Source organism: Pristiophorus japonicus, chromosome 14, assembly GCF_044704955.1.
Source record: "Pristiophorus japonicus isolate sPriJap1 chromosome 14, sPriJap1.hap1, whole genome shotgun sequence".
Lineage (NCBI taxonomy): Eukaryota > Metazoa > Chordata > Chondrichthyes > Pristiophoridae > Pristiophorus > Pristiophorus japonicus.
In genome coordinates, this window is record NC_091990.1 from 166,201,579 (window position 1) to 166,222,265 (window position 20,687).

Below are 20,687 nucleotides of genomic sequence, written 5' to 3' on the forward strand. Positions count from 1 at the left end.
GACCATATCCGGCCCAGGTTGTCAGGAAGTGACGAAAAGACGCTGGAACGTCGTTGTTGTGGTGACGCAAAATGGCGCGAGGTGAGTGGGGTGGTTGGTGAGGGCGCGGGGCCTGGGGCGCTCCCGGGCCCTCCGTCCCTCTGGGGGCTCGGATACTGCTGATTATATAAAGTGTTGCACAGTCCTTAAACAACGGGGAAAGTAGTGAGAGGAGCAATAATCATGAACTCTCCCCTGAGATCTCTCAACTAATGGAGGCACTCCCCTCAAAAAAACTGTTAAAATGTTTAGGGACGGACACCCTCGCTGTGGGAGCCGGGGCAGGCAATGTTGGCGGGCCATCTGACCGTGTGCAGCAAGGCGGCGGAGACTGGCCCCTGTCCGCTCCTGCCCCTGCTCCTACATGTTTGGTCACTACATGGGGAGCTGCTGACCTCCCCCGCAGTACCATCACTACAGTCCCGGCTGAGCTCAGCGACACAACACGGATCCAACCTGGACCTCCACGGTGTGTTTGACTCAGTATCACATCAAATCCAGCAGTTCCTGGAGCCACGCCTGCAGCAGTTTCTAATCATTGTTATCTGTTTCTTCACAGGAAAACCTCCTCCAATTGTATCCTTTTGTAAATTAACGTTGCTGCAATATTTATTCCTCTTTTGAGGATGCAAACACAAAGGGATTGAATAGTGAAACAAATTAGAGTTTTGAGTATTCTTCACTTCTGAGACCTAGCTTCAAAGCCTCCCCTCTGCTCATTCTGTGGGTTCGACATGAAATTAGCGTTAGGCTGGTTGACATGAGTCAAAGCTTTGACTGAATTGTCAGCCCCATTAAGAGAAACCATGTGAAGAAAGACTAGATCGACTAGGCTTGTATTCACTGAAATTTACAAGAATGAGGGGATATCATAGAAACATATAAAATTCTGACGGGATTGGACAGGTTAGTTGCAGAAAGAATGTTCCCGATGTTGGGGAAGTCCAAAACCAGGGGTCACAGTCTAAGGATAAGGGGTAAGCCATTTAGGACCGAGATGAGGAGAAACTTCTTCACTCCGAGAATTGTGAACCTGTGGAATTCTCTACCACAGAAAGTTGTTGAGGCCAGTTCGTTAGATATATTCAAGAGGGAGTTAGATGTGACCCTTCCGGCTAAAGGGATCAAGGGGTATGGAGAGAAAGCAGGAATAGGGTACTGAAGTTGCATGATCATATTGAATGGTGGTGCAGGCTTGAAGGGCCGAATGGCCTGCTCCTGCACCTATTTTCTATGTTTCTATTTCTAATTGCTGGGAGTTCAGTCCAATTGAAATTCTTATTAAATTTTAAAAAGCTGCAATTAATAAAGATTTTTATATGTGGTGTTTCCTTAATGTTTTTCATCAGCTCTCCTTGACTCAACTGGAAATTCTGCTACTCCTCAACAGCTGGTACTATGCAATGTACTTTGTGATAGAAATCCTTCTTTTCATATACAAAAGTAGGTTTTGAATCCTGTTTTGAGTATTTTAAATGTTATTTTCTCTTTGTGTGTTAAATCTGTGGCAATGGAACCATGTAGATCACATTATTTTGAAAAAAAATAGATTGAGGGTAAAATAGTGTTCCTATATATTTTGCTCTTTGATAATTTTAGCAAAACATTTGATGTGTTTTATGCTCAAACCTTTTTTGCAGTGATTTCCAAATAAACATTTCAATTCAAGATTGTAAGCTTACTGAACTCTTTTCTCCTGTGATTTCTGTCCTTGCAGTGATTCTTGCTGGGTTACAATTCCATCAGTGCCCTCCATGCCTTTCCTACGTGGCCATTCTTCGTATTGGGATGTTTTTCTGCGTTAAAGCTGCTATATAAATGCAAGTTGTTGTATGAGCTGAGATAGTGAATGTCAGCAGATTATTTTATCAGAGGTCATCACAGCCTGACTCAGTCCGGTTATCTTCCAGTGTCTTATGTATCCATACATTGTCCAGCAGGATAACTAGATACTCATTGGGAATGGGAAACGTGGCTGATTTTATTTGCCCTCCACCATAAGCGTAGGGCTCCTCCCAACTGCTCATCTGGCTAATCATGCTAACCCAGCAGGTATGGGCCATCAAATCTGAGACTCTCATAGTCTGTATAGCTTGATGTCACACCATAGATTGTATAAACCCAAAGAACCGGGTCTTTGAAATATTTAAACCCAAACTAGGATTTCAGTGTTGCTGTATAGATTGTCACTTTCCTCTCCTAAAATTAAAGCAACACAAACAACCCTGATGGCTCAATAAGCTTATGCAGTGAGTGACTGAGCTATAATTACAGATCTCATGTTTGATATAGGATCCATACTAAAATTGCTGATCTTAGCCAGGATGATTAGCATTCCTGTTCCTGATTGCTATCTAAAAATCCCTGGAGTGTGCACGTGTGAAAATGATAACACTAGTCTGGTTGTGTTGCCCCTGCAATTGAACAGACTTCTACTTCCTGTAAAAGTTCGGATGTGAATAATTCCCATCTGGGTGAGGTATTGGATGGCACGTATAGTACTGGACCCCATCTAAGGAGAGAAGGGGAGAGAAAATTTACAAGTAAAAGAAAGGTTGTGTTTTGCCCAAGTGCCAGAATTAACTGGTGTATCACGAGGTTGTAAATCCAAGATATAACCTGGCAGGATCGCTCCACCAGAGACCGTACAGGTGGCTATCAATATGCATCTGTGCATGTGGTATGGAGCTGGTTGTTCATTGTTGTAAGTAAAATGCCACAGTCTTCCAGGTTGTCTTCTCAAAGCACAGATATATTTCAAAGGGGTTTGCGGATATAATAAGAACAACTTGCATTTATATAGCGCCTTTAACATAATGAAATGCCCTAAAGTGCTTCACGAAACAAAATTTGACACCAAGCCACATATGGAGATATTAGGACAGGTGGAAAGAGGTAAGTTTTAAAGAAGGAGAGAAAGGTGGAGAGATTTAGGGAAGGAATTCCAGAGATTTGGGCCTAGACAGCTGAAGGAACGGTCACCAATAATGGGCAAAGAAAGTTGGGCATGCACAAGAGGCCAGAATTGAAGGAATGCAGAGTTCTTGGGTTGTAGGGCTGGAGGAGGTTAAAGATAGTGAGGGGCAAGTCCATGGAGGGATTTGAAAACCAGGATAAGAATTTTAAAATCAAGGTATTGCTGGATCGGGAACCAATGTAGCACAGGAATGATGGGTGAACAAGACTTAGTGTGAGTTGGGATACGGGCAGTAAAGGTTGGGATGAACTCAAGTTTATGGAGGGTGGAAGATGCAGGCTGGCAAGGAGAGGAACAAAAGCAGGGATGAGGGTTTAGCAGCAGGGGTGGAGACAGGCGATATTACAGAGATGGAAGTGGACGGTCTTGGTGATGAGAAGATACAGGGCCAGAAGCTCAGCTTAGGATCAAATAGGACACCAAGGTTGCAAACAGTCTGGTTCAGCCTCAGGGAGAAGGATGGAATTGGTGTCTCGGAAACCAAAAATGACTAGTAGGGATCAGGCAGCTAGCTACTCCCTTTGGAGAAGTGTTTGTGTATTGTTCATTTAGAAGACTTGAGGGGGTGGGGGGTACTATTTGAAGGATTGAACACGTGACTTATTTGTCTGTTTAAACCTTTCATGAACTGGTTACAAGCTGCTTTGTTATGTGGACTGACCTCAAAAATTGGCTTACTGCTTAATTATATGAATAACCAGCAATGAATAAACCTGTTTGGTAGTTTATAAAACTGTCTGGCTAGGACTGATCATCATCTTCTGAAATGATTTTGGTATTTAGTGGAAGTCCTAGCATAAATCCAGAGAGGATTAATGGGTCTATTGCTTGACCTGGACATGTTTTCCCAGATTACTTTACAAGATATCACATTTAATAGGGGCGCTGGCTTGTCTTTAGAAGCTGACATTTTTTTGGGCACAATAAAATAATTTCTGGAGAAACATGAATTATAACATGTATCTCCCATTCTCTTGGCCAGCAGACTGTCTGTACTGCTAACAGACAGTTCTTGTTGGTTTGATCTTTCTGTGTATCACTAATATGCTTCTCCTGTGGCAAGTCTAGTCTCGTCCTATACCACTAATGTGCTTCTTCTGTATATAAGCTAGTTTTTGCCCTACCTGTATTTGTTTTTCTCTTGTGTATATTGTAGGTCTGCTCTTGCCCTACACCTCTGCAAACTTGGCTTTGGATCTAGTGATGCTCTTTTTGTACCTTGGAGTTGAAATACTGAGGATATATTTTGGTAAGTGACCTTAAACTAATTCTGAAATTTTGCACATAGCTATGGACTTATTTATGCTGAATCCTGATGCACAGTAAGGCTCAGAATTTGCTGTCTCACAATTCATGAAAGTACATTGTTTATACAATAGGGCAGCTCCGTGAAGCATGGGGCAGCATAAATCTTATTTTTTTATCCACTATTGCTCTTTCATCGCGGGCTTGCATCCAGTGTAGTACTTTCCACAGATCTTCCTGCTCTGTTGCTTGTCAGCCTGCAAAGAAAATTTAAAACTGAAAATCTATATCTCAGTATGTGCAGCTCACCTGATAGCCGAGTGTGTGAAGGTACAACCTGCAGCAGCAACTTCACTTCTGTAGCAGAAACATCTCGACACCTTACAAGGCAGCAGGCAGGAAGTGAACACCAAGCATGAGGGCGAAAGGAAGAAGGACAAAAGCTTAGTCAAAGAGAGGGATCTTGAGGCTTTTGAAAGCAGGAAATGAAAATGTTATGGACAAGAGTTCTTGAAGGCAGGGGCAGTAGTGGTTGAAGGACTGGACACGTGCTGGAGTGGAGGGAGCAAGGCACAAGGACAAGGCGAAAAATGATTTCAGAGGAGTGGAGAATGTGCACAAGGACTTGCAGCTAGAGGAGTTAGCAGAGGTATCATCATCATAGGCAGTCCCTCGGAATCGAGGAAGACTTGCTTCCACTCTTAAAATGAGTCCTTAGGTGGTTGAACAGTCCAATACGAGAACCGCAGTCCTTGTTACAGGTGGGACAAATAGTTGGAGTTGTCCATGAGGGTCCTGACGTTCCAGGTCCTGAACTTCATGTTAACGGAGTGGAAGGTGCCTGTGCATGAGGTCTTTTAGTGTGGGGTGGCCATTGCACACCGGCTACCACACGGGCTTAGCTGAGCAAGGTCTTGGTCCAGTGGCAAGGGGGTCCAAGACGACTGGAGACCAGGCACTGCTGTATGAGCCTAGTTGCCTACGGCGAGATGTTGGCTGCAAGCTCGGCGTAGCACCCTTGCAGCAGAGCAAGGCCCTGGACGAATTTGAATATAATTGATCTTCAAATCAATTTGGGGCATGGGCATCCAGTGACAATTGAGTACAACTCCTCAGCCTGGCCCCCCCCCCATCCCCACAGTCAACCTGTTTAATTCTTTACCTCATTCCTTGACGTTGGCCCTTTTAAAGTTTTATACCTGGTTATTGGTTTATCCCAAATTGTGCTAAAGTTAAGGTTGCTTCCACCCAGAGATGCTACTGTTCCCAGTAATACTTCACAGAACATCTGGTTCACAGTGCCAGCCATGGCTCAGTGGTAGCATTCTTGCCTGTGAGTCAGAAGGCTGTGCGTTCAAGTCCCATTCCAGAGACTTGAGCACATAATTCAAATTGATACTTCAGTGCAGTACTGATGGAGTGCTGCATATTTCGGATGAAAAGTTAAATTGCGGCTCTGACTGCCCTCTCAGGCGGACATAAAAGATACCATAGCATTATTTCAAAGAAGAGCAGGGGAGTTCTCCCTGGTGTTCTGGCTAATATTTATCCCTCAACCAAGATCACTAATACATATGATCTAAAAACAGAGAATGCTGGAAATCTCAGTGGGTCAGGCAGCATCTGTGGAGAGAAAAACCGTCGCTGACCCGAAACGTTAACTCTGTTTTTCGCTCCACAGATGTTGCCTGACCCGCTGAGATTTCCAGCATTCTCTGTTTTTATTTCAGATTCCAGCATCCTCAGTATTTTGCGGGGAGACATTCGCCTTCATTTTCAGTGGTTTTCTTGGCGGTACAGCTGTCTTTGGGAGAGAAACCGCCCGGTGAAAGTTTCCCCCTTAATTTTTAAATGGTGCCGCCCACATCTCAAAATGCCCCCCGGGAGCACACCGTCGAGAGAGTCACCAGGGCGTAAGTTTGGCCTCAACGGGAGCCCGTCCAGATCGCTGAGGGAACTGCCCTGTAAAAGCTGCTTAAACAGGACGGTAGGTGAGTACTCTGTAAAGAAAGGTAAGTTAAAGGTTCTTTTTTTTAAATTGTAAAACGGCGATAAACTGTAAAACAATCTTGGGAATGCTTTTTAACTTTTTTTTTGTGACTTTTTTTTTTAAGTTTACCTCCCTCCCTAGGCTCAACCGCAGCCTCGGAGTAAATTTTTTAAAGAACTGCCGGTTTCACCTAGTTTCGCCTTTAACCGCCGAGAAACCGCTGAGGTTATTGGTGCACGATCCATTTTCTCGCCAGGCAATAATTTTTACCTTAATTATGGAAAGTTTTCCCAGCGTGAATTGCAGAACGTTAGCGGTATTTCTGGGCGGCAATCAGGCGTTGAGGGGCTCTCGGGGAAAGTCTAGCCCATGGTCATTATCACATTTCTGTTTGTGAATTCTTACTGTGGGCAAATTGGCTGCTGCATTTCCTACATTAGAACAATTACTACACTGTAAAGTAGGGGAAATATATTAGCATGGATAGAGGATTGGCTAACTAACAGAAGACAGAGAGTCAGGATAAATGGGTCATTTTCAAGTTGGCAAACAGTAACTAGTGGGGTGCCACAAGGATCGGTGCTGGAGCCTCAACTATTTACAATCTATTTTAATGACTTGGAAGAAGGGACCAAATGTAATGTAGCCAAGTTTGCTGATGATACAAAGTTTGGTGGGAAAGCAAACTGTGAGGAGGACACACAAAATCTGCAAAGGGATATAGACAGGCTAAGTGAGTGGGAAAAAATCTGGCAGATGGGAGTATAATGTGGGAAAATGTGAGGTTATCCACTTTGGCAGAAATAATAGAAAAGCAGATAATAATTTAAATGGAGAAAAATTGCAAAGTGCTGCAGTACAGAGGGACCTGGGGGTCCTTGTGCATGAAACACAAAAAGTTAGTATGTATGTACAGCAAGTAATCAGGAAGGCAAATGGAATGTTGGCCTTTATTGCAAGGCGTTAAGAGTATAAAAGCAGAGAAGTCCTGCTACAACTGTACAGGGTATTGGTAAGGCCATACCAAGAGTACTACGTACAGTTTTGGGCTCCGTATTTAAGGAAGGATATACTTGCATTGGAGGCTGTTCAGAGAAGGTTCACTAGGGTAATTCCAGAGATGAGGGGGTTGACTTATGAAGATAGGTTGAGTAGGTTGGGCCTATACACATTGCAGTTCAGAAGAATGAGAGGTGATCTTATCAAAACACAAGCTAATGAGGGGGATGCAGAGCGGATATTCCACTCATAGGAGAAACCAAAACTAGGGGACATAGTCTCAGAATAAGGCCATTTAAAACTGAGATGAGGAGGAATTTCTTCTCTCTGAGGGTTGTAAATCTTTGGAATTCTCTGCCCCAGAGAGCTGTGGAGGCTGGGTCTTTGAATATATTTAAGGCGGAGATAGACAGATTTTTGAGCGATAAGGGAGTAAAGAGTTGTGGGGAGCGGGCAGGGAAGTGGAGCTTGTCCATGATCAGATCAGCCATGATTTTATTAAATGGCAGAGCAGGCTCGATATGCCGAATGGCCAACTCTTGCTGCTATTTCTTATGTAAAGCGCTTTTGATGTCCTGAGGTGTTTGAAAAGTGCTGGAGAAATGCAAGTCTGTCTTTCTTACTTCCTATAACCAAGTGAAGATATCAGTTACCTCTCATGGTGTTCCTAATGCACTCGCATGTTTCAAACAATGAAAGTTAGTTTGGGCCTTGCTGTGATCTTTAATACCTATTCTTTTTGAGATGACTCAATTTGTTTGAGAGTCAGCAGTAGTGATTGCCAGGATAGTCTGCTAGGATTCCATTACCTGGGATCAGAATTAACAAAACGAGAGAAAAACCCATATTTAGGGTCTATCGGGTCGAACAAAGATTGCGACAAAGCAAGATGGGTTTAAGATATGTCCCTTCTGTTTTTCAACCAGAAGCTGACCTGAAAGGAAATAAAATGTGAACGTACTGTTCACTACTCTGGATAGCAAAGCATGTTTTTGTTGTATTGTCTTGTTACAGGAAGTGTTTCAGGAAACTTTTTTTTAAAAGTCTGGAATTGCTGCTTTTGTTCAGACAAGTACATGTATGTTGTAAACTAAACCAGCGTCTTGATTTGTCAATGATCCCATCTTACCTATGTTCATCAGTTCACCCTGTCGAAAATTTGGAGAAGTGCATGTGTAAGTTTATGGTATTGCGTTCAAAAATTATCAGTATAGAAACATAGAAAATAGGTGCAGGAGCAGGCCATTCAGCCCTTCGAGCCTGCACCACCATTCAATATGATCATGGTTGATCATTCACCTCAGTACCCCATTCCTGCTTTCTCTCCATCCCCATTGATCCCTTTAGCCGTAACGATCACATCTAACTCCCTCTTGAATATATCTAACGAACTGGCCTCAACAACTTTCTGTGGTAGAGAATTCCACAGGTTCACAATTCTCTGGGTGTAGAAGTTTCTCCTCATCTCGGTCCAAAATGGCTTACCCCTTATCCTTAGACTGTGACCCCTGGTTCTGGACTTCAACATCAGGAACATTCTTCCTGCATCTAACCTGTCCAATCCCGTCAGAATTTTATATGTTTCTATGAGATCCCCTCTCATTCATCTAAACTCCAGTGAATATAAGCCTAGTCGATCCAGTCTTAGAAACAAAGAAAATAGGTACAGGAGTAGGCCATTCAGCCCTTCGAGCCTGCACCGCCATTCAATGAGTTCATGGCTGAACATGCAACTTCAGTACCCCATTCCTGCTTTCTCGCCATATCCCTTGATCCCCCTAGTAGTAAGGACTACATCTAACTCCTTTTTGAATATATTAAGTGAATTGGCCTCAACAACTTTCTGTGGTAGAGAATTCCACAGGTTCACCACTCTCTGGGTGAAGAAGTTTCTCCTCATCTCGGTCCTAAATAGCTTACCCCTTATCCTTAGACGGTGACCCCTGGTTCTGGACTTCCCCAACATTGGGAACATTCTTCCTGCATCTAACCTGTCTAAACCCGTCAGAATTTTAAACATTTCTATGAGATCCCCTCTCATTCTTCTGAACTCCAGTGAATACAAGCCCAGTTGATCCAGTCTTTCTTGATATGTCAGTCCCGCCATCCCAGGAATCAGTCTGGTGAACCTTTGCTGCACTCCCTCAATAGCAAGAATGTCCTTCCTCAAATTAGGAGACCAAAAATGTACACAATACTCCAGATGTGGCCTCACCAAGGCCCTGTACAACTGTAGTAACACCTCCCTGCCCCTGTACTCAAATCCCCTCGTTATGAAGGCCAACATGCCATTTGCTTTCTTAACCGCCTGCTGTACCTGCATGCCAACCTTCAATGACTGATGTACCATGACACTCAGGTCTCGTTGCATCTCCTCTTTTCCTAATCTGTCACCATTCAGTTAATAGTCTGTCTCTCTGTTTTTACCACCAAAGTGGATAACCTCACATTTATCCACATTATTCTTCATCTGCCATGCATTTGCCCACTCACCTAACCTATCCAAGTCACTCTGCAGCCTCATAGCATCCTCCTCGCAGCTCACACTGCCACCCAACTTAGTGTCATCCGCAAATTTGGAGATACTACATTTAATCCCCTCGTCTAAATCATTAATGTACAATGTAAACAGCTGTGGCCCCAGCACAGAACCTTGCGATACCCCACTAGTCACTGCCTGCCATTCTGAAAAATACCCATTTACTCCTACTTTTTGCTTCCTGTCTGCCAACCAGTTCTCAATCCACATCCGCATACTACCCCCAATCCCATGTGCTTTAACTTTGCACATTAATCTCTTGTGTGGGACCTTGTCGAAGTCGAAAGCCTTCTGAAAGTCCAAATACACCACATCAACTGGTTCTCCCTTGTCCACTGTACTGGAAACATCCTCAAAAAATTCCAGAAGATTTGTCAAGCATGATTTCCCTTTCACAAATCCATGCTAACTTGGACCTATCATGTCACCTCTTTCCAAATGCGCTGCTATGACATCCTTAATAATTGATTCCATCATTTTACCCACTACCGATGTCAGGCTGACCGGTCTATAATTCCCTGTTTTCTCTCTCCCTCCTTTTTTAAAAAGTGGGGTTACATTGACTACCCTCCACTCCCTAGGAACTGATCCAGAGTCTATGGAATGTTGGAAAATGACTGTCAATGCATCCGCTCTTTCCAAGGCCACCTCCTTAAGTACTCTGGGATGCAGTCCATCAGGCCCTGGGGATTTATCGGCCTTCAATCCCATCAACTTCCCCAACACAATTTCCCGACTAATAAGGATTTCCCTCAGTTCCTCCTTCTTACTAGACCCTCTGACCTCTTTTATATCCGGAAGGTTGTTTGTGTCCTCCTTAGTGAATACCGAACCAAAGTACTTGTTCAGTTGGTCTGCCATTTCTTTGTTCCCCGTTATGACTTCCCCTGATTCTGACTGCAGGGGACCTACGTTTGTCTTTACTAACCTTTTTCTCTTTACATATCTATAGAAGCTTTTGCAGTCTGTCTTAATGTTCCCTGCAAGCTTCCTCTCATACTCTATTTTCCCTGCCCTAATCAAACCCTTTGTCCTCCTCTGCTGAGTTCTAAATTTCTCTCAGTCCCCGGGTTCGCTGCTATTTCTGGCCAATTTGTATGCCACTTCCTTGGCTTTAATACTATCCCTGATTTCCCTTGATAGCCACGGTTCAGCCACCTTCCCTTTTTAATTTTTACGCCAGACAGGAATGTACAATTGTTGTAGTTCATCCATGCGGTCTCTAAATGTCTGCCATTGCCCATCCACTGTCAACCCCTTAAGTATCATTCGCCAATCTATCCTAGCCAATTCACGCCTCATACCTTCAAAGTTACCCTTCTTTAAGTTCTGAACCATGGTCTCTGAATTAACTGTTTCAATCTCCATCCAAATGTAGAATTGCACCATATTATGGTCACTCTTCCCCACGGGGCCTCGCACAACAAGATTGCTAATTAATCCTCTCTCATTACACAACACCCAGTCTAAGATGGCCTTCCCCCCCTAGTTGATTCCTCGACATATTGGTCTAGAAAACCATCCCTTATGCACTCCAGGAAATCCTCCTCCACCATATTGCTTCCAGTTTGGTTAGCCCAATCTATATGCATATTAAAGTCACCCATGTTAACTGCTGTACCTTTATTGCATGCACCCCTAATTTCCTGTTTGATGCCCTCCCCAACATCACTACTACTGTTTGGAGGTCTGTACACAACTCCCACTAACGTTTTTTGCCCTTTGGTGTTCTGCAGCTCTACCCATATTGATTCCACATCATCTAAGCTAATGTCCTTCCTAACTATTGCAGGAATCTCCTCTTTAACCAGCAATGCTACCCCACCTCCTTTTCCTTTTATTCTAACCTTTCTGAATGTTGAATATCCCTGGATGTTGAGTTCCCAGCCCTGATCATCCTCTAGCCATGTCTCTGTAATCCCAATCACATCATATCTGTTAACATCTATTTGCACAGTTAATTCATCTACCTTATGACGGATACTCCTTGCATTAAGACACAAAGCGTTCAGACTTGTTTTTTTTAACACCCTTTGTCCTTTTAGAATTATGATGTAGTGTGGCCCTTTTTGTTTCTTGCCTTTATTTATTCGGCCTTCCACTATTGCTTTTTACCTTTCTACCATCTGTTTCTGACTCCATATTACTTCGCCCTGTCTCATTGCATTGTTTCCCACCCCCCTGCCATATTAGTTTAAACATTCCCGAACTGCATTAGCAAATGTTATCCCTAGGACATCAGTTCCAGTCCTGCCCAAGTGCAGACCGTCCCTTTTGTACAGGTCCCACTTCCCCCAGAACTGGTTCCAATGTCCCAGGAATTTGAATCCCTCCCTCTTGCACCACTGCTCAAGCCACGTATTTATTCTAACTATCCTGCTCCCTCTACTCTGATTAGCACGTGGCACTGGTAGCAATCCAGAGATTACTACCTTTGAGGTCCTACTTTTTAATTTAACTCCAAGCTCCCTAAATGCAGCTTGTAGGACCTCTTCCCGCTTCTTACCTATATCGTTGGTACCTACATGTACCACGACATCTGGCTGTTCACCCTCCCTCTCCAGAATGCTCTACAGCCTCTCCGAGGCATCATTGACCCTTGCACCAGGGAGGCAATATACCATCCTGGAGTCTCGGTTGTGGCTGCAGGGACTCCTATCTATTCCCCTTACAATAGAGTCCCCTATCACTATAGCTCTCCCACTCTTTTTCCCGCCCTTCTGTGCAGCAGAGCCACCCATGGTGCCATGAACCTGGCTGCTGGTGCCTTCCCCTGATAAGTCATCTCCCCCAACAGTATCCAAAACGGTATATCTGTTTTGGAGGGAGATGACCGCAGGGGACTCCTGCACTACCTTCCTGCTCTTGCCTTGTCTCTTGGTCACCCATTCACTATCTGTCCTAACCCTTACCTGCGGTGTGACCAACTCACTAAATGTGCTATCCACAACATTCTCAGCATCGCGCATGCTCCAGAGTGAGTCCATCCGCAGCTCCAGTCTGTCAGGAGCTGCAGCTGGACACACTTCCTACACACATAGTAGTCAGGGACACTGGAAGAGTCCCTGATTTCCCACATAGCATAGGAGGAGCATGACACGGGTCCGAGCTCTCCTGCCATGACTTGACCCTTAAATTAATTTACTTACTAAAATTTACTTAAACACCAAACAGCTACTTAGTAGTTTGCTGCCAATTAAACCAATCGAAAAGTCAGTCTAAAAGAGAGTTGTACTTGCCAGTCGAACAGCCAACCACTTACCAGCTTGGCTGTGACGTCACTTCTCGATTTCGCACCCCTCTATCTTTGTCTGCAGCTGGTTGGGCTGGTCTCTGGGCCTCCGTCTCCTACTCTCGCACTCCTTATCAGCTGCTCTAGTGTCAGCACTGGTAGGAAAAACAAGACAAAACAGCACCTGCCACCCCCACTTACCCTTAAAACTCACCCACTTACCAAACTCACGAATGCCACTCTATGCTGCTGCACTCTGTGCTCTGCACAAGCTGCCTCTTTTTAAGCTGTATCTAGGTCAGATGACTCACTACTAGTCAGTCGTTTACAGAACTGGTTTTAACTAGCTGCTAATTGCCTCCTACTGGAGAGTTACCTTATTTTTCTCTGCCTAAACCTGAAAGATTCCCAACTATTTACATTTTCTCTTTTAAATTAAACTGCTAGTTACTTAAAAGCTACTGGCAATTGTCACTAACAATTTACTCCAGCCTCCGAATGGTTTAAAGAGAATAACCCTTAAAACTCACCCACTTACCAAACTCACAAATGCCACTCTACGCTGCTGCACTTTCTTCATATGTCAGTCCTACCATCCCGGGAATCAGTCTGGTGAACCTTCGCTGCACTCCCTCAATAGCAAGAATATCCTTCCTCAGATTAGGAGACCATAAGTGAAGAATGGCCACTTGGGTGAGTTACCAGCGGGCTAGAACTGTATCATGGCAAGGAGTCACCACTTTCAGTTGTGGAGGAATGAAAGTCATATGAATTCCATCTAATGCCTTTGTTAATTCCACCTTAGGTTCCAAGGGGAATCTGTCACAGCGTAAGGTGCCTCTCACTATTAGCCTGATGCTTCTTGGACCATCTGCAGTAATGGCTGTTTATTATATGCTGCTACAGACCTACGTTTTGAGGCTGGAAGTGACTATCAACGCAATACTATTAGTGTTTTACGTCTTTGAACTGGTTCTGTGCACTGTGGGTTTGATAAGATTTTCAAGGTGAGGAGAACAACATGTTGTTGTAGATTTTGAGATGTTAGTCATTATTAAATGCTTGTACCAACCAGGTTGATTCCGGGGATGAGGGAGTTGACTTATGAGGAAAGGTTGAGTAGGTTGGGCCTCTACTCATTGGAATTCAGAAGAATGAGAGGTAATCTTATCGAAACGTATAAGATTATGAGGGAGCTTGATAAGGTGGATGCAGAGAGGATGCTTCCATTGATAGGGGAGACTAGAACTAGAGGGCATGATCTTAGAATAAGGGGCCGCCCATTTAAAACTGTGATGAGGAGGAATTTCTTCTCTGAGGGTTGTAAATCTGTGAAAGTCTCTGCCCCAGAGAGATGTGGAGGCTGGGACATTGAATATATTTAAGGCGGAGATAGACAGATTTTTGAGCGATAAGGGAGAAAAGGGTTATGGGGAGCAGACAAGGAAGTAGAGCTGAGTCCATGATCAGATCAGCCATGATCTTATTGAATGGCGGAGCAGGCTCGAGAGGCCGTATGCCTACTCCTGTTCCTATTTCTTATGTTCTTATGTACCTTATTTGCATTTGATTGTGTAAATCTCACTAATATAAATTCCGATACAGTTTTGAAGGTGACTTTGAAATTTGAAGCTTTCCTCCATAATTTGAACCCCTTTCACCCTTCCCTCTTGTAAAAATGCTGATTCTTGCTGGATTACATCGCCGTGGCCAGTGGCAAGCCTCTGGTAACTCATTCAAGTGACCAATCTTCATATGTGAGTCTGGACAGTAGGTGTCAACAGGCTATTTGTCTTTGACAGACATCACAACTGAGTCCAAATCTGTCCTTGCCCAACATTCCAGCAGGGAATACTGGATAGTAATCAGACGTGGGAACCCTGGCTATTTTTTTTCCTGTTCTAGACCTGCTGCCCCAGTTGAAATAAGCTAACTTGGCACTGAGCAGAATTGGATTTAAGACCTTCTGGTTTATGTAGCTCAATACCAAATCATATTGTGCATTGAGCCATCTCAAAAGCAAGCTTTCTTTAACTGTTGAAAAACCTATGTAAAGAGCTGCGGGTCACAGTGCCACACAATACCAAGACTGACGATTGTATGGGGAGCAGACGCTCAAACCCTCCGTACTGTAGCATTCGTCCTGGTGTACTCTACAGCGGAGTACTACTCTCGGGCATGGCTATCAAGTCCGCATGCCAAATCCGTTGATGTCCAGCTGAATTCTACTAAGAGAATTATCACCGGTACGCTTTTATTGACACCAACACCTTGGCTGCCTGTGCCTGCAAACATCGCATCACCACACCTTCGCCGCGAATATGCAGTCTCCAGAGAATACAACCGCTACACCAGCAAAGACATGCTGATCCAGGCCGACTTGAACAACCTATTACCAACCTGTCTCAAATCTAGGAGGCTATTTTGGACCGTCGCCGAAGTCCTTCAGGGATCTCCCTTCGGCCTTGATGACCGATGGCGAAATGCTTGGAAGAACTGACATACGGAATGGATTCCTTATAGCAGACCCCACAGTACAACCTGAAGGATCAACCCTTCTTTGCAAACAGTGGGCAACCATCTACCTCCTCAGAATTGGTCATGGTCGATGCTGCCCCCTTCTCCATCGGTGGAAGATTAAAGCATCCCCATCATGCGACTGTGGAGCTCCTAATCAGACCCTGGAGCACATCATTGAGCACTGCCCTCGGAGGGAATTCGCAGGCAGCCTACAAAATATCCACGCCGTTACACTAGATATCCTACTTGGATATTGACATTTGATTTTCTTTGCTACTACGGTACAAAAGAAGAAGAACTGATGGTAGTATTGGTAATTGTGGCATTTGGCTTTCTAAAGCTTGTATATTATAATGGAGGCAGCATGTTCTACAGTTTTGAGGTCCTGAGAAGACTGAGGTAGATTAGGAAACTGCAATATATTTTTATTTCAAAACTGAGAATGCAAGGAAGAGGAAGAACGAGAAGGTTAAGTAAAGAAAAAATCTTGAATTTATAAAGCATTACAAGTATAGTATGATTTTCTTGAAAAGTAAACCTTCCTCTACACTGTTCCATCAGACCACGTAGATGCAGAGTAACGGTAAGAGAGCAAGATAAAATTCATAAGGCTAGATTTTGGCCGACTTTGCGACTGGGTTTTCGCCGCGATTTGACCCTCCGCGGCGAAAACCCGGTTGGTGGGATCCTCGGTGATCTCTTTGCGGCGGCGCTTTCACGTACCGCCGGGGACAGCTGCTTTGATGTGCAACGACGCAAATTGCTTTTGTGTCGCACTTTCGGCGCTCTCGGGACCTGTACTCCACACCCAGAATAAGTATGACGACCTGCAAAAAGGTAAGTTAAATTTTTTATTTTTTAATTATTTTGCAGCGATTTAATAGGTAATGTTTTGTGAAATTTTTTTTGTTTGCAATTTTGTTGTTTTTGTACCCCCCCCCCCCCCCCCCACCAGGACACTCTCTCAGCGCTACCGGCCTCGGATTAAAATTGCCGAAACTTGCGGTTTGTGCCGCGAATCCTCGTGCAACGTCGATTTTACCGGTAGTGCAGCGAAAACTGTAGTTTTGGCGTAAAATTACCGTTTTCACACAAACCCGAAAATCCAGCCCGTTATACAAATATAAGAGCAGGACAAGATGATCAGAGCCATTAAGCTTGTTCCATCCAATGGACAGTGTAACCTTGCACACTGAACATCGCCGAGAGCATGCAGAAATCAAGCGCAGGCAGCGGAAAGAGCATGCGGCAAACCTGTCCCACCCTCCCCTTCCCTCAACGACTATCTGTCCCACCTGTGACAGGGTCTGTGGCTCTCGTAATGGACTGTTCAGCCACCTAAGAACTCATTTTTAGAGTGGAAGCAAGTCTTTCTCAATTCCGAGGGACTGCCTAATGATGACCCTCCAGTAATGATATCTTCAGGCAAACACAAAAAAGATCGAAAAAATACCTGTGGGCAGTTCACACAAAACTCTGGGAAATTGTATCTCTAATTCCTTAATGCAATCAAGGAGTTTAGAGTTGCCCATGATGATTTACAATCTAAACTAACTAAACACTTACCCCATACAGCTGACGATGTTTTCTTGCCTAAGGAACATGTCCAGTGCCCTTTTAAAGAACAGCTATTCCATACTCACCACATACTGTAGAAATTTGTTCCAGAGAACAATAACTGAGAATCTAACCTAACTCTTTGTCTGTGTTTATTATAAGTTATTACCTCTAGTCCTACCACACTCTTTCAATTTATTAAAAACATAATTTCCATTATTATTTTTATAAATTTCTAATTTTTTTAATTTAATTTTGTTTTCTTAGTGTGCGTCTCAGTGACTGAGAATCTGAAGAAGTGGAAAATGCCTCATCACCGATGAACTGTTTCTCTACACTGGTTGCTAGATAATTGTAGCGCATTTTATGGTGTCTTTGTAAGTGGCTACCTTAAGGATAACATTTCCAATATTTTATACAGTTATATCTTTAGCACTGGATTGTGGGTTTTTGCTCAATAATTTCTTTTGTAAGTACTGTATGTTATATTCTATTTTTTTGTTCTCCTGTCTGACAACAGAAGTGGAAAGATGGTTTAGATGGCAAAGGCACTTTTGAGGGCAGTCTGGAGACATCCTTCTCTCTGGTTTCTTCTTGAACATTAATGTAATATTTACTGAAATGACTTTCCCTAATTCTGCCCCAGTCTCAATTGCTCCCTTTTTTCTCATGTCTTCTGAAGGCGGTGACTCATGCAGGGGTCTGGTTAAATATCTATACTTCATTGGTGAGCCTCGACAGTGAGTGTTGATAATCCCAGATGGAGTCTCAGCTGTGGAAGGCATCAAAACCAAGTCTGAGTTAGTCCACAGTCAAATCCGTACACATGCACACTTTCTTGCAAGTGTCACAAGATGGTAATCAGGAACAGCAAACCTGGCTGATTTTCTCTTCACTATCCTGAGGACATTGACGTCAAATGAAATACGTAATACCGCTGCCCGCTGAGATTGCTTAACTCAGCACAGACCAGAGATCAGATCTTTCTGGTTTCTATGGCTTAGTATCATATCATGCAATGTATTGAACTGTCATTGGATCCCATCTAAAACATTGTATTTAATACACTAGTGGATCTTTCCTCACATTGCTCATGGTAAATTGTAGGATACACTATTTGAGAAGGATAGGAGCGTTATATCGGGTAATGCACAATGCTTAAGGAAAATGTGTGTAACTTGGTCTGTCCCTTGAGATATGTTTGAACAACCAAATGCCAAGTGACTTTCTACCTTGCTGCGTGCCTCTGTTGTGTTCTGAGTTCATTCAACAAGTTTCCTGCATGGGACAATCTGGCTCCTGACCTGGTTCACGTTGGTGAAGCCACTGTCCTTGCACAATGCTACCCGCATCCACTGCAACAATTGTGCTGATCCCAAACTCTGTGTTCCATTTTCATCTTGGCCACTAGTAACTGCACCAGCTAACAATATTTTAACATTTTAAATCATTGACCAACTGCTTTGCACTGCAATGGCACTAAAACTCCAACTTCTTTTACACCTGTCCAAAATAGACGCCACACTTTGGTACAGGATGCTGCTTTTGCTTCGAAAATACAGCCCTACCATGAATGTGGGCACTTAGAAACTGATTGCCCCCGCATCGGATATGGGTGTACCAGCATCAGATTCACAAAAAGCAGCGAGATTGGTCATATTACTACATTATAATCCTCACTTTCCATCAGTAATACTTACGAACACACTGAGTTACGGTACTGACCCAAGTTCCTTCTGCCATCTTTGGTGGTTTGCTCATAATCAAATGCCCTAATCAGTTATCATACCCTTCCTTAAAGTTTGGGTTAAGGCTAGATTGGATGAAATTATTTAGTAAAAAGTTATGGGCTGTATCAACTGGACTCCCCTTCACTGGTTTCATGGTGGATGCTCACTCTGCCAACTTGAGCAGACACTGATGCTGTTTCTCTTTTTCTTAATGTTTGTCTTGTGCTGATCATTTTAATCCTCTTCATACTTGTGCTGATGCACCTTTTTGTCCTCACGTCTGCGCCACATCTCCTTGTACCCATGCCTTTTATTTTCCTCCTCTATTGCCAGTCTATGTATTTCAACTTTATGTCGCTGTTAGCTTTCCTCCACTAATGAGTCAATTCTAACTCCCTGGCCACATCTTTCTGAACTCTTGTACTCCAAGTAACATCCAAGTTTGCTTCTGATAATTTACTTTGACAAAAAATGAATACATCCGGTTTGGTCTGCATATGATATTCATCCCACTTTAGCTGCCATCAGTTGATAGGGTTTGGGTTTCTCTCAATAATTTAACTTGTGTTCACAGCAAATAGCAATAAGCAGGACAAATGTTCCCATGAATGGAATCAGCACCTTTGTGGCAGAGTTAATGTGCCTATGATTAAGAATTACCATTTAATTGTGTTATCAGCCAAAATGTGGTAAATACTCCACAGTCAGATTTATCCTGTTCATGTAAAGTCATATTTAAAAATATAATCCAGAAATTCTTGTTACAGACACATTGTGTGTTTATGTAGAAAGCTGTTTTTGTTAGGTACATCCTAAGGCCGATAGAGGGCATTTTGAGTTGCTGGGAAGTTTCTTTGAAACCAGCAGGAAATTATTTTGTTTATACTTTTTTTTAAAGCGTGATAGAAATTTGTATGTGTGACTAGAAACTTTTATTTATATTCTATTTATATATTATTATTCCTTTCTCATCAAAACATCCTAATTGTATGTGTGGGAAGGAGTGTAGTTTTATATCTATTAGCAGATTATCTAACGTGCCAATTTTATATTATGTTTGTATTAGCATTTTTTAAACTGTCCATTAAAGGAACTTGCAACACAGCAAAATTAAACTTTATTTTTTTATAAAATCTAAGCTTTTGTTTTTAATTACATTTTTTTTAAATCAGTGTAACACAACCTGGTGCTGGACTAACAGATATTATAGAGTTGTATGATGTACACTCAGGAATCTGTTTATAGTGTGATGTAGTGCAAATAAATTATTTGTAAAAATGTGTTTTTTTCATCACTAATGAAAAGTTATGAGCTGCCGTATCCTGAGGGAGATACCATAACAACACGTGGAGGCAACCTGTTCCTTTTTTCTACATTTTTTATTGCAGAAAATCTGAAATACACACATTTAGTGGGATACATAAATAGCTTGCACTGTGACATATACATGTTGAATGGTGTGCTCTGAACCTGTACTGCTGCCAGAAACTATATGCACACTGTGTTGGAATGCACTCAGCAAGGAGGGTATGGGTGAGCCACACAAGTGGCTGTCTGATCTGTCAAATTCTATCACCCGGATGTCTTGTGTGTGTTTCTGGGAAAAATCATTTCACAAGGGAATGCATGCACACAAATGGGGAAGCTACAACTTTGATGGAACCGTCGAGATTCAAAGAGATAGCACATAATTCCACCCGTTGCATGTCAACATCTCCTTTCTCCTACTCAAGTTAAGCATCTCACATTGAACTAGTCACTCTGTGCTTAGCTCTTCATTTTCTTACCCTAATACTCCTTAATGCTTGCAGCTGAATCCCACCTGTCCATTGTTAGTCCTCACACCAAAACAACTCTGA

General features: G+C 43.1%; 1 protein-coding gene across 5 annotated transcripts; it reads left to right on the forward strand.

Annotated features, from left to right (window-relative positions):
• Positions 1-54: 54 nt before the first annotated feature.
• tmem216 (transmembrane protein 216) lies at positions 55-20,108 on the forward strand. 5 transcript variants are annotated; one of them, XM_070899799.1, is made up of 6 exons: positions 55-81; positions 599-615; positions 1,389-1,482; positions 4,173-4,265; positions 13,827-14,028; positions 17,366-20,108. In XM_070899799.1, the coding sequence occupies exons 1-6, from the start codon at positions 72-74 to the stop codon at positions 17,382-17,384; spliced, it is 435 nt and encodes a 144-aa protein (XP_070755900.1). In that variant the 5' UTR covers positions 55-71; the 3' UTR covers positions 17,385-20,108. The 5 variants fall into 5 exon arrangements, with proteins under 5 accessions (XP_070755900.1, XP_070755902.1, XP_070755899.1 ...); XM_070899798.1 differs by lacking the exon at positions 55-81 and adding an exon at positions 88-508; XM_070899801.1 differs by lacking the exon at positions 599-615.
• Positions 20,109-20,687: the final 579 nt, after the last annotated feature.

What these genes read in the sequence shown, in the direction of transcription:
- tmem216 (XM_070899797.1), top strand. Translation starts at nt 328, where the DNA reads ATGTTGGCGGGCCATCTGACCGTGTGCAGCAAGGCGGCGGAGACTGGC. An exon ending in CAGGAAAACCTCCTCCAATT is followed by an intron (nt 616 to 1,388) that starts GTATCCTTTTGT and finishes GTTTTTCATCAG; the next exon opens with CTCTCCTTGACTCAACTGGA. An exon ending in CCTTCTTTTCATATACAAAA is followed by an intron (nt 1,483 to 4,172) that starts GTAGGTTTTGAA and finishes TGTATATTGTAG; the next exon opens with GTCTGCTCTTGCCCTACACC.